The sequence below is a fragment of the Callorhinus ursinus genome, unplaced genomic scaffold (genome assembly GCF_003265705.2).
Source record: "Callorhinus ursinus isolate GAN/ISIS: 27379988/994484 unplaced genomic scaffold, GSC_fseal_2.0 scaffold9, whole genome shotgun sequence".
Taxonomy (NCBI): Eukaryota; Metazoa; Chordata; class Mammalia; order Carnivora; family Otariidae; genus Callorhinus; species Callorhinus ursinus.
In genome coordinates, this window is record NW_027397071.1 from 3,273,855 (window position 1) to 3,288,037 (window position 14,183).

A 14,183-nucleotide genomic window follows, 5' to 3' on the forward strand; every position below is an offset into this window, starting at 1 on the left:
GAATGCTGAGTGACTGGACGATGAACTGAGGAGCAGTTACAGGCAATATATGTGATCGCAACCCAGGATTTCAGAAGAAAGGCCGGGCTTGGGCTGGAGAGGCCAGGGAAGGCTTCGTGAAAGGGATGGGAATGAGCCATGATGGCAGGATGGCTGATGGAATCCTTCAGGACTGCCGCAAGGAAGGAGAAGGGGGCAGTGCTAAGACCTTCATCTCTCCCACCAGGTAGGTCCTGGGATGACTGTTACTGGGCTGGATTTCAGGAGGCCGTGGGCGCTCATTCATCCTCATCCTTAATAATTAACTCGAGGTACTAACACAGTAGACACTGGGCTTAAGAGGCAGGCATGGTTCCACCCTCAGTGAGCTCTCACAGGAAGTCCTAAGTATACAGAGACTTTGTGGTTTAGACCTCAGAGCTTCCTGCCAGATCTTGACAAGGTTTAGCAAGTGCACAAAGCCAGGAGAAGGAGGGAGGACAAGACCACAAACATGGCACCAAACATTTCAAAGCAGGTGCCTGCTCACTGCCTGTTGTTTAAAACCTTAACTGAAAACTGTTCTTTTTTTTTTTCCACTTCCCCCTGTATAGCTAGCATGGCTGCTGGCTGGGGATGGGGGATGATCTTTGCCCAGTGGCCATTTAAGACACTGGGGATTTGATGCCACCAAGGTGGCTCCCAGCCCAGCTGCCCTTTGGTGTTGTTTGATCGTCTCACGGCACCTCCAGGATTCACAGATTCCCTTCTTTTCAAGGATGATTCTACAGATCATTGTGACCATGTCTGAACAGTCAAGGAAGTGAGACCCAAATTCCGTTTGCTGGTGCCTCTTTGTCGCAGTTTGCGCATAGAGGTTTCAATTCAACAGACAAATCAAATAGCTTGTTGGGCCAGCCTTGCAGCTGAGACCTGGGGAACATGTTCTGGTTGTTCTGGGGGGGGATTTGGTGGCCCAGGTGAATTGGGGTGACCAAATTTGATCCTGCTGTCACACCACCCAGCCTCTTTCTCATCCAGCAGCTTGCTGCTGGGCTTCTTTCTACAATGAGCAGACACTGGTCAAATCAAAGCTTTTATTTCACTTCTCCCCTCAAGATGGTAGGCAAGTGTCCACCAGGCACATAAGAAACCCCAGGGTCACTTGGGCAGGTAGCTGCTTGCAGCGAGGCACAGGTGCGGCGAGACAGCTCATGTCTGCACGTGATCTGAAGGGGAAGCGAGGAGAGCTCTAGAACTTTGTGCTCGGTGGCCCATCATCCCGATGCTGGCATTTGAATTGCTAGCCCTTCCTGGCATGATGAGGATTTGGGAGGAAGCCAGAGGCTCCAGGTGTTAGGGCACGTGGATGAGCTAGGAGATGCAGACATGGCCATGGCCCACATGCCCAGGAGGTGATAATCCTAACTTGCAGAATGCACTTGATGAAAGCGCAGGTGCGGACCCCCACCGTGGAGAAACTCCACTGTGCCCTTATGGGAAAGAACAATTTCTATCTCTTTTAGTTAGAAGAAGGGGACAACCAGGTCAGGAGACAGAGTTATGAGTTTTCTGTGCCCCATGGGGAGGTTTTGGTTGAACTCGAGGCCTAGGGAGGGGAGGACCTTTCTGCTGGTGAACGTGGGTGGCTGACGGAGGAGGAGCCTTCTTCTGCGGGTGATGCTGGACACGGTGGCTCGGAGGCGGGGACCGATGACAAGGGACCTGGGGCCGATGACTAGGTGGTGGAGGAGCTTGGGACACAGCTGGATTTTGAGGAGCTGATCCTGGAACCTGGCGGGGCTTCTGGCGCCTCTCCTTGGTGGTTACTCTGCGTGTTCTTATCTCCAGCTCCTCGTCTGCAATAATAAAACCTCTGAGAGTTCTCTTGGTAAGATAGGATCAATGTAAATATTTATTGAGCGTACTGCCTATGTGTGGGATGTCGTGCTAGCTGTTTGGGATGTGGTGAGAAAGCAGATGCCACCTCTACCCTCTAAAATTTCCAGGTCCTGTAGGGGAGACAGAAACGCCCACCAGCAGGGTAGAGTGAGAGCCCAGGGCTTTTGGGAACTCAGGGAGCCAGAGGAAAAGATGCAGGTAGAGCGCTTGTGCCGGGGTGTCCCAGGCATGGAGAGGGCGCTCAGACCTCAGAGCCCTGCCTCTGGGTTACCCTAGAGACCATGCCCTGAGAGCACCTTGTGGTTGGAGCACTTTGGATAGGAGCTCCGTAGTCAGAGGGGACGTTAGTAACCATCTGCCTTCTGGTGGGTTTCCCTGTTAGGGCTGCCTTTCATCCAGTTCTTGCTCTAAGGCAACCCACATTCTGGTGAGGGGTTGGAATATATGCAAGGGGCCTCTCAGTCCTCAGAAACTTACTAGTTTCTCAGAAATTCATAAGCAATCCCCATGCTCTTGGGCTAGGAAGGACAAGAATTTCTCGTCCTATCACCCCTCTGGGATTTTCCGCGATGTGTGACAGCAGTCGTGAAGACAGGCCCACAGCTCCCAAAAATGTGGTTGTTCCTTTGTTGTTTCAAAACCACACAGGGAATCCATGAGGAGGCTCACCTGCTCTAGGCCTGAAGGGCCCGTCTGGCCCTCCGCCTCCCCTGGGCTGCAAGGGAGGTGTCCCAGTGCCTCTGTCCAAAGCCATCCTTGCGGGGCTCCCAAGGGAGCTAGGAAGAGAACGTTCTCCTAGGGCCAGTGAATGGCCCCTCACATTGACATGGGCATATCCAGCTTAGGAAGCCCCGGTACCCTCTGAGCATGGCCCTGTGACTTCCGGTGAGGATGTTGGGAGAACAGTCTCCCCTGAGGGCTGGAAATCCAGGCCTCAGGCAGCTTTGAATGTGAAGACTCAGAGTCCGATGACGTGGTTGTGACACACGAGGGGCCAGAGTGCTCTAAGCACAAAAGGTAAAGGGCACAGAAAGAGAAAAACACATCCTCTATGCCGTCTTTGGTGCCCTGAGGTAGCTGAGGGCGTGCCAGGAAGCTGTGGAGAGGACTTGAGGGGCGGGCCCAAGTCCCGGCCGTGCGGCTTTAGAGAGGCCTCTCTCATCCCCTCTCAGGCAAGCTTGGGCTGCCCATTTGCCTAGCAGTCTGTTCACCCACTGTTTTGTTTCGTACATTTGTCCTTCAAACATTTGTTCCCCATCTTCTCAATTTAAGTGCCATTGCCAAGTAGAAGCGATGGCTCAGATACAAGACGGTGACAGGACAATACTTGCCCTCAAGAAGCCTAAAATCAAGGGACCCGAAGCAGGACTGCAAACCACAATGTCAGACTCTGGGAAGAACCCAGAGCCTCCAGAGAGGTGCAGACAGAGTCCCATGAGCTCTGCGGGGAGGAAGCGAGTACGGCCAAGTGGCCAAGCCCCCGGGGCTGCCTTGCACAACAAACAGGTGAACTGTGGCTCTGAGCAGCCTGCCTGGCAGAGCAGGACTGGGGGGTTCCGGCGTGCCACGCCCCCGTCCCTGCAGCCACTGCCCAAATGCCTGCTCCCCAGAATTCCTCCAGGCTCAGTGTCCTCATCTCACCAGGGCACAGAATGGAAGGGGTCCCTCACTCTCAGGGTTGTGCAAGGCAGGGTGGACCCTGAGGCTGATGGTCTACCTAAATTGTACAGAGCTTCTTGCTTGTATCACCCTAGTCCTGACTTAGCCCACTGGCCATAGGATTTGGGGGGAAATCATTTAACCTCACTGAGCTTAAATTTTCTCATCTGTATGAATATTATCTATCTCACAAGATCACTCGGGAAGTTGGATACAATAATGAATGCAAAGCATTATATTACAGAGGTTAGTCCCTGGCCCAAGTGACTCACTGCTTTGTCAACATGAGCTAATTATCATGTTGAAAGCAGGGATTGCCTTGTCATGGGCTTGGAGGACTATGTGATCTTTGACCATCAGGCAATGGAGAAAGGGTCTTTGCAGGGGGACATGGACAGAAAACAGCCTGAGCAGGGCACAGACATGAGGGAACCATGGGTGCCCATGGGACTAGCAAGCAATTCTGCTCCAGGTGGGCAGAGAGGCTGGAGAGATGGCGGTGGAAACACGGTGTCGCACTGGGAGCCGTGGCCTGAAGGGGACCCAAGGTGAGAAGTCTGAAGTAAGGAAGCCAAGTCCAAAGGTGGCCCAAGACCACGCCTGCCTGCGCAGGTTCAGCCCAGGTCCTTGTTTGTGTGGTGCTGCAGGCCGCTGGCGTGGGCGTCACACGCCCCCTCTAGGGAGAGACCCAGAGTGAGAGGACCCAGTCCTACTGTGAATGTCAGATTACACAGAACCTGAGGGGCCTGCTTGCTGGCTGCATGTCTGGCTGTGGCTCGATGTGCCCCGCCGGACCCACCTGCAGCATGGGGTCCCAGCACCCCCAGAGCCCGCAGAGACACCTGATGTGCTATTATCTGAACTCACTGCCTTGGGAGGCCTGTGTTCCTTGAGCCAGCTCCCCACTTATAAGCACAACATTTTCATTCTTGCTGGGTTGTTGGACAGGCCTGATTTGAGGAAGAAACAGTCCCAGCACACATACCCCCTCTGAACAACAAATTGGAAAAGGGGGTGTAACTCCCTGGTTTTAGACCACATGTGTCCTGCGGGTCCCTGAAATTTTACCTGTGTTTCCAAGAGTGTGGTTCTGAACACACCTTGCCTGCCTCCACTCCCACCCACCCACCCCGCCTCCAGAGAGGACGAGATGTTTGTTCATGGAGATGCTATTTCGAAGCTAATCATTCTACCCACGTAGAGATGTGTGGCTCATTCAAAATATGTCCACACAGGGCTTCGACCGAGTCAGCCTCGGTGGTGCATTCCAAGGGGCCAACCAGGATTCAGCTTCTCAATGCTCTCCTACTGTCACCACTGAGAATTTATTTTTCAAAGATCAAGCTAAACAGAGAATGGAAAAACCTGTAACCACCGGTTATAACCCTGACATTCTGAAACTCCCCATCTCCATTATTTTCCTTCCAGACTCACAGTGTCATCCCCATGAGTTGTTTCCACGGGGATTTTGCCCTGGCCTGCGGTGGGACAGAAGCGGGGGAGCTTACCATTTCTCCTACTGTTCTGCTTTTTTCTCTTGTTGATGTAGAAAATGAGTAGTGTCATAAAGATGACGAAGATGATGCCTCCTCCGCAGATACCAACAATGAGATACAAGTCCAGACCCTTCTCTGCAAGAGGAACAGAAATGCATGGAGGTGAGGGGTCCTGGGCCGAGGTGCCATTTCATGGCTCTGGCCAAGGACTCCTGCCTCCCGCATGAAGCAGGTGAAAGAGCCTCATGGGGCTTTTCGCCCTCAGAAAAGCTGAGCGCACGGAGGCCGTCAGTCTTGTCGATCTCTGAAAGCGCGGGGGTCTGGCCGAAGCCCCCCAGACGGCTGCTCTGTGCCAGACATGCCAAATTCTTCGGGTGCCGGACATTGCCCCCCTCCCTGCCCGCCCCACCACCCCAACAAGGAGCATGTCAGTTTAGCTCTGGGAAGGAGTTTAGAGACAATCTAGGGTCACTTCTAGTTTCATAGGCTGAGAGAGGGAGGATGGGTTGCCTGAGACCACAAAGTATTTGTTCCCGAGTGGTGCCATTAAGCAGCCCCTTGCTTCCATGTTTCTGCACTATGTATCCACCTTCATCTCTGGCTGCCCTCCTACACCAGGTGGCATTTTTTTGTTTTGACCAGGCAGTTTCCGAAGACTCAGGGTAAATGTTTCACTTGTCCAGCCCGCTGGTCAGCTCCCCCTCCCAGATTTTCCCTGGCCTATGAGAGAAACTCAGACACGCAGTGAGTTAGCTTAGCAGCGGCAGTGAATTTGATCTTGAGGTCGCAGGCCTTCAGCTGCCACAACACAATAAGGATAACCACTCAGTGTTCAGAGAAATGGGTTTGAATCCAGGCTCTTCTGGGCAAGAGCTGTGTGACCTTTGGCAAGCTACTCCACCTCTCTGAGCCTGTTCCATTCGGCATAAAAAGGAGAAAATGAAACTTATATCACAGGCTGGCTGTTGGAGGTCAATCAGATAATGGATGTGAAAGTGCTTTGTAAACTGTAAAACGACACACAGAGGCGAGGTCTGGCTCTTAGCAGAGCTCTGTGCACTGGCGTTTCTGGGAGCTGTGTCCCCAGGAGAGGGACTGGGCCTCCTGCCCTTGGTGAGTCAAAGGCAGTTAGAGAGGCCGTAGCTGAGGCCAGGTGTCAGGGGACTCACGCATCTGGAGGACAAACCGGAGCTCAGCCAGCATCACAAGGAGACCCTTTTCCAGCCAAACATCCCTAGGAAGACCCCGTTACACGCGAAGCCCGGGATGAGCCCTGGGAGTAAGCCAGAGGCCCAGAAACCAAACTGAACAGATTTTCTGATGGCAACAGTCTGTTAATTCTCACTGTTTTCCCTCTCTGCCCCACTCTTGGCCTGCCAGTCACACAACCTCCCCTGCTCTGTGGACAGAGGTGCTTCCATTGGAACGTTCCATAAGACCAAGAAAGCACTGGGGTCCTTGAAGACTCTGGTGGCTGGAGCCGGGGGCTGCTGGAGTCTCTCTCAGGCTGAACTTCCCAGGGTCTGACCCAGTGGGAACAGGTCGGGGAGCAGGGGCTGAGCCGTGCAGCCACTGCTAAGCTTTTGAGCCCTCACACGGGGTGGCCACACCTCTGTCTGGGACACTCATGGAAACGGAGGCACGCCTCACACTGTCCATTCACAGGTCTGTCCAGCAGGACGCTCCGAGATCTGGGGTGCTCTTGGCAGGGAACATTCCAGCTCATCTCAGAGGCAGCTGGGGCTCCATCATTCAAAACCACGTCCTCACCATCTCGAAATCCAAGCATACCGCTTCCCACATGACGCCCCCTTAAGTTCATGTGAGGTGGTCCTTCAGCATCCAAATGTGCTCCTCCCTCAGTGTTTTGGTTTCAAGGATATGTTTGCTTTTTGCTGAGCCAAATGGATAGTCTTTTCCTTGTCCCTCTCTGGCTTGGACCTTGAAGGTGATCCCTTTGAGGGTCTTCAAGAGCGCCTGCCCCTCCCCTGCCTCCCCCGGGGGAATCCTTCCCATCTCTTCAGTGGCCCTTTTCCAGACCTGCCCCAGAGGGTAAGGGATGTGAATGTTCTACCTTTGAACCTTGGCTTCTCCCGAGGCCCTTCCTGACTCCCTCCATCCCCGATGCACACACATTTCTATGCTGGTGGGATCTGGTTAGAATAAACATGAAGAACATGGTTGCCAGATAAACCACAGGACATGCAATTACATTTGAATTTCAGATAAACAATGAATAATTTTTAGTAGAAGTATGTCTTTCCCAGAAGGGGGAAAAGAGGTTGTGAAGTCAAGAAGGGGCAGCTTCGCGCACTGCGCCTTCATGATGGGGGGTTGCGGGGTCATGGCTGGTGGACCGACATGAGGGTGAAGTGATGCCCGTCTCAGCGTGTGGTTGGCAGCCTCTAAGATGCCTCCCCAAAGCCCCCAGCCCCCTGGTATTCCCTCCTATGCACGTGGGCTGGGCTTACTGTGTCGCTTCTGAAGAACAGAATATGGTAGAAGTGATGGGATAGTACCCCTGAGACTAAGTTACAAATAGACCGTGGCGTTTGCCTCAGACACTCACTCAGGCTCTCTCTTAGCCTGGCTGAGGGCAGCTAGTAGCCATATTGTGAGGCGGTCCAACAGGCCCCGTGAGCGAGCCCTGACAAGCAGAGCCTGGACCCGGCCCACATGACTGTGGTCCCGGCCGGTGTCCTGACCACAGCCGCATGTAAGAGCCACAACCACCCAGCTGCTAAGACACTCCCAGACTCGTGACTCACAGAAACTGTGAGCGAGTCACCGGTGTTTTAAGCCACCAACAAAGGTAATTTGTTATGCAGCGGCAGATAACTCCTTCAACACGTATATAAGAAAGCCTCACGTCTGACTTCATACCAGCTCAGGGCTGTTTCCTGAGGTAACTCACCAGCCATAGTCCCTGTAGAATCTCAGAAACTACTTTTCTGTGTTCAGTCTCCCTTCAGAAGCGTTCAGCAGACAGAGTACGAGATGAGGAAACTGAGGGATCATGGGGCTCATTCTCTTTGTGGACCAGGAGGCTGAAGCCCAGAAAGGGGAAGGAACTCTGACAAGTTAATCCCACTGAATTTGGACAGACGCGAACTCAAGTCCAGGCCTCTGGTTCCCAGAGCGCCCCCAACAGCAGGCTGCCTCCCCAATATTACTTCCAGGAGTCGTGTGAAGCAGGAACTCTGGGGGAAGAGCTTACACGCCTGGGGTTTCAGGACTTCCTGATGCGGGGCTGTCAGCTCTATGGCAGGAGGGACATTTCCTCACTGGGTCCACCATCCTCCCTGGCCTTGAGCTCATCCTCTCTCCATGCCCCTAACTTCTGGATTTTTACCCTGGCTCCTGATAGGAGGTACTGCCCATCTCCCTTCCAGAAAGTAATCTTTTTTGTTTCCTTCTCCATTGTTAGCCTGGGAGTCACAATCCTGGTCACTGACTAGCTGAGGGACCTCAGGCAAATCAGCTGACCTCTCTGGGAAATGGGGGTTTGCATGAGATAACCTCTACAGTTCCTTCTACCTCTTCAACTGGGCAATTCTTTCTCCCAGAAGAGGATCTTTGTAATTGCCTGACGTTACACTGTGCTCCATGGAAGGACACACACGATGGGTAACCATAGAACACCACCTTCTCTCTCCTCCAAGGATTCCCTTGGAGGTTTCCAGGAGGAAGAGGTGTGTTTTCAGTTCTCACCCTGAGCCAAGGCTGCCTCCTAGCCCGGGAACCCAGGTGCTGGAGTGAGTCTCTGCCCTGGACCTGGCAGGCTGTGTTTGAGAAGTAAGCCCGGGACGTCTGACCAGTGCTTGCCACGCACCTGAACAATCGATGGTCACCCCTCTGTTTTGCTTACTGACTTTGTTCTTCACCGTGCAGTTGAATGACATACTCCGTTTGGTCGTCCACTTATTTGTGGCAATCCTCCGAGAAATAGTTTTAGATGCACCATTAGCTAATAATGTATTATCTAGATACAGCATTAATTCAGGGTCAGTTCCACTCCTTATCTCACAGGTCAGGTTTCTGTTGGCACAACTCCAGAACATCACAGGTAGTGAAACCTCCTCTGGAAAAAAAAAAAATCCAATTCATATTAGCCAATTTTCTGATTTTAATAGACATTAATAGAGGGGGGAATGGAGTTAGTTTGGGACCAGGGAACAATTTCCAAGACCACTAGCTATTTTTGAAAATCTTTTTTTTAATTTTCTTTTTTTTATACAGCACATTCAGCACAAATTTTTCTGTGAAGTTCATAGCTACATTACAGGAGTAAAATATATATATATATATATATATATATATATCTCAAGAGTTTATGTGCTATTTTGTACCTTAAAATGTTTTCACATACATGATATCATTTAATCCTAACACACGGAAGAGGTTGATGTTTTCTTACCATTTACAGAGGACATACCCAAGACCTGAGGTTAAGTGGTGGACTAGGGGCATCCACTAATAAATGATAGATCAGGGGAGGAGCCCACTCTTCCAAGTCCAAGTCCAGTAGCATGGTAAGGCGGTTAACATGTCCTGATCCCCACAAGCCTGAGGGGGGAGCAGTGCTTCAAAGCAGCCAGGAACCCTGCCCTGGAGGCATCGTTCCATGTGTGGCCTGGGACCTTGGTCACAAACAAACCCCACCCCCACCCATCCACCAGGTCCTGGGAGCAGAGGGCCGGGTGTGCAACTCAAGCTCTGGGGTGAGTGGGCACCAACCCCTTTCCTCACCCAAAGCTGCTCAGCCCCTCACTGTGCCTCACTGGACCTCATCTGTAAGAGACGGATAAGAAAGACATGCCCCACCTGTCGTAACAGGGACAACCTGTGACAGGGCCCTGGGTACATTGTTAGGTACTGACATTATTGGTGGCCATTGTTACGTTCATAATCGTAAACTCCCTGCCTTTCTTTTTCTGACACCATAATGTGCCAAGGCTGTGGCGTGAAAGACAAAGCCCTTGGCTTCAGATGGGGCCGGTGGAAATCCTAACTCCACCACTTCTTAGCTAGCGTGACCTCCTCCTTCTTCTCTTCTGTTCTCAGTCTCACCCTGACTCTCTTTCCCCAGGTTTACCACCTTTCTCTCTCAATCTCTCTCCATTCCTTATGCAGCCAGATGGCTTCTTTTTCAATGACTCCCTCCCTCCTTGCCTCCCAGACAACGTATCTTCTCTATGAACTTTCCCATCAGATTTCATTTTTGCCCTAGTAGGTCCGCATGTGGAAATTCACCTTCCTTCCCCTCTCAAGATTCTGTGTGATCCAGAATGAAGAAGATGGAGGGTCTACAAGGCAACCAGTGCAGAGTCTAGGGGTCAAATCAAGGTGTTTACTTGCCTCTTCAAAATGGAAACAATCTTTTTTGCTATTTATAACAGTGACGTCCAATCACTGTAAAAATTGATCAGATGCAACAAAATGTTTCAAGATTAAAAATCACATGCAAGGGTGCCTGGGTGGCTCAGTCAGTTATGCGTCTGCTTTTGGCTCAGGTCATGATCTCGGGGTTCTGGGATTGAGCCCCGCATCGGGCTCCCTGCTCCGCAGGAAGCCTGCTTCTCCCTCTGCCCCTCTCCCTACTCATGTGTGCTCTCTCTCTCTCTCAAATAAATAAAATCTTTTAAAAAAATCACATGCAATTCTACTACCAGGAGTCAATAATTAATATTTTTATGTATATCCTTACCAGGTGATTTCTATACATAATATCCATATAAATCATGTTTTAAAAACTAAAACTGGATCATATGATTTTGTAGTCTGCCTTATTCCTCCTTACCAATGATCTATTATGAAATTCTTTCCTTTATAAACATCGATAAATATTCATCTCTACCATCTTTTTAAATGATGTATTCTTAATTTAATGAATAAGTTTATAACTGCTGGGGACTTTGCAATCCTTTCCAATATTTCATTAATATAAACCACACAGTGATGAGCAGGCTCTTGACGCCATGTCTTTGGACATGCCCTCTCTGTAAGGTAGCTTCCGGAAGAGGCATGGCTGGATCAAGTGGGGGTACATCACATACATGAGAACTCCTTAGTTCTAGGTCACTAGGATTTATTCATTCTCCCCCAACACATCCTTTTAAGAGGGCTTCCAGTGCCTCTTCGGCCAGAGGAAGTAGCCCCCTCATTAAGGAGATCTGAGTACAGAGGCCGAAGCTGCGAGAAGCGCGAAGAAACGGATGGGGGAGGGCGTTAGCACTGCACAAATGGGTATTGGGTCCCAGGTCCTGCAGGGCACCTTTGTTTAGCTGTCTCATTGAATATCCCATGGAGTTATTATTACAAAGATCAGACTCAGAGCAGACAGAGAATTTGCCCAAAGCCACGTGGCAAGTAATGGGGACAAGACCACACACTGAATTAAGATGCTGTGTGACAATGACACACACACACACACACACTCAGCGGGTGGCTGTTGTGTCACAGAAAGATCTCTGTCTTTTGGCCAAGGAATGCGGTGTTTATCTGGGGAATAAAGAAAATGCTCTAAAGTCAATTGTGTGCTAGTTGTACAACTCTGTGAATATACCAGAAGCCATTGAATTGTACATTTTAAGTGGGTGAACTTCTGGTATGTGAATTCTATCTCAATAAAGCTGTTTGGGGGAAACAAATGTCACCATCCTTGTTAAGAGAAGCCCTGGACTTGCACCCTGACTCTGCTCCTGTCAAGCCGTGTGACTTTGGAGAAGTCGCTTCTACGTCCCTGTAGATAATACGAGGATAATAACAACGAGCTCTCGGGATTGTCAGGAACCTTAAGTAAGATCATGGAACAAAGCACCCGACACCGAGCTGGTTAGCTATTACCACTGCATTACTAGATGAGGCACAAACGTGAGGCTCGTGTTCAGAAGGGAACACTTGAGCCCATGTGGACAGGAGTCATGAGAACTGGGTTCCCAGAGCCGTTAAGCAGAGCCCCCTTCCAGCTCCATTCTCAGTCCTGCCCCATTTCTGGAATGTGCTCTCCATTCAAGGTTGCAGGGGACCAGGGTACGGAGAGTTGTCATTTGCAGGGAGCCGGCACATGTGGGGTTGCTGAGAGCTGGGCTGGAGGTGAGCCTAGCGAGGGGGGAGGGGCCCTGCCTCCAGCGCATTTCCTGTGTGAAGCACAGAAATACTGGTTTATTTGCCCGCGGAATCCCTGGTTTGTGCGCCTGTCTTCCTTTCCAAGCCGAGTGCTTCTTCCTCTTCTCACTTCTTATCACCACCTCCCAAGTATCCCCAGACTTACAACTTCAGTGTCATTTCAATTTCGCTTTCTCTTCCTAGTGTCCTGCACCCAAGCCATCTTGCCCATCCTTTCTCCACCCAGGACTCTCCACGTACTCTACTTCCTCATTTTACAGGCACCCCTTATTGACTCCAGGGGCCCTCGGTTCTGTCTGCCTGTTAGGGTCAGCTGGGGAGCTTTGGCACCTACTGATGCCCAGGGCCCATGCCATGAAATTCTGATTTGATTGGTCTGGGCTGGGACCTTGGCCCCGGTAACCTTTCCTAGGGTCTCCCATTGACTCTAACATGCAGCCTGAATTCAGAATCCCCAAGCAGCTCCCCACCCCCACCCACCTCCCTCGGACTGGACTGTAACAACAGCTCCCTGGCTCATCTTCAGGATGCACTCCCACCCTCCCAGGGCATCACATACATACGGCCACGCCTGGTGTCTTTTCTACAGTTATAGCAAAAATTATCTTCCACTTCTGATCACTCTGATGTTGAACAGATCTGAAACAAGGGCTGTTCATCTTTAAATTCATTACTTCCAGCCATTTCCTGCCTTATAGCTACTCTTTCAGGGCATCCTGGCTTGAAATATCTCTGTGGATGGAAGACCCACTGCTCTCCAGTTAGTCTGCCCCACACCCAGCTCACTCCTTCATCGTCCATCTGAAATGACCACTTTTCTCTTCTGCCTACCTGTTCCTCTCCTCCTGACTGATGCCACCTTAATCGAGGTTCTACACGCAACTGCATATCGCCATTAACCACTGAAGAGAGCATTTTAGGCAAAGAGAGTTGAGGTTCTATCAGCCATGTATTTCCCCACGTGGAGATTCCATCTCTTCCGCAGGACGGAGCCCTCACTGAGGTTGGAGAGATGCATTAGATCTCCTTTAGGGCTCCCCCAAGGCCGAGGTCAGGTTGGGGCCATTCCATACATGCTATTCCCCACCTTGCTAAATAGCACCCAGACTGAGATGGAAGAATTTAGGGAACCAAGACTTACCTTGAATCTTCAGTAGAAATGTTTTGTCCAATATGTTCTTTCCATTTGTAGCATATATAACCACCCTGTAGGAATCACTGTCCTCTATCTTCAGATGTTTAATTTTCAGAGCTCCGTTTGTTGATACATTGTATCTTCTATCTGTCTCTTTAAGCTTGCCCATTTTGAGTCGTGCAACCTTGATTTTGCCCTTTTCCCATCGTATATCATCTATATCATCATTCATTTGAAAACCAGTAATGTTCAGGTTGAAGTCTTGACCCAGGGTACCCCAGACAACATTGTTTTCGGGGGCTGCACCTATAAAAAGCAAGACAGTTCCTGAGATCTTGAGACTCACTGCTGGAGAAAGTTGGGCTATGACCTCTTTGACTCTTATGCTCACGTTAGGGTCTCCAGTGGAGACCCACACTGACTTACCTTTGGTAGAAACGATGAAAATCAGAAGGAAGCTGGCTAAGATTTGACATGCGAGGCTCATCTTTAGGGTTAGTTTCCTTGTTATGATTTGAGCTCTTCCTGCAAAAGGAACTGAAGTAAGACCAGAGGAATCCACCCTCCGAGAGCTGAACCACGTGCCTCTTTTTTTTACTTCTTTTACAGTTAGCATAAAACACACGCACACGCACAGGCACACACATACACCCTCAGCAAACCAACCCTGCTGATGGGCTCCTTTACCAAAGCAGGTGTGTTTATCCTGCGTAGGTGTCTTCTTATCACATTTTAATCCTCACAACAACCTTGGGTGGGTTTTATTACCCCCATCAAAGAGAAAAGGAACCGAGGGGCTAAGTAACTCACTCCAGAGCCCCCTTTGGTTAACAAGGAGCCAAATTTAACCATACAGCCTGCTTCTATCCATTCTGCCATGCTGC

General features: G+C 50.6%; 1 protein-coding gene across 1 annotated transcript; it reads right to left on the reverse strand.

Moving 5' to 3' along the window:
• Positions 1-1,062: 1,062 nt before the first annotated feature.
• On the reverse strand, positions 1,063-13,858 carry CD2 (CD2 molecule). Its single transcript, XM_025872518.2, has 5 exons — positions 13,726-13,858; positions 13,306-13,605; positions 8,869-9,117; positions 5,049-5,171; positions 1,063-1,838 (listed from the first exon to the last, which is right to left on the reverse strand). Exons 1-5 carry the CDS (start codon positions 13,784-13,786, stop codon positions 1,528-1,530), a joined length of 1,044 nt encoding a protein of 347 aa, XP_025728303.1. The 5' UTR covers positions 13,787-13,858; the 3' UTR covers positions 1,063-1,527.
• Between the last annotated feature and the right edge of the window lie 325 nt (positions 13,859-14,183).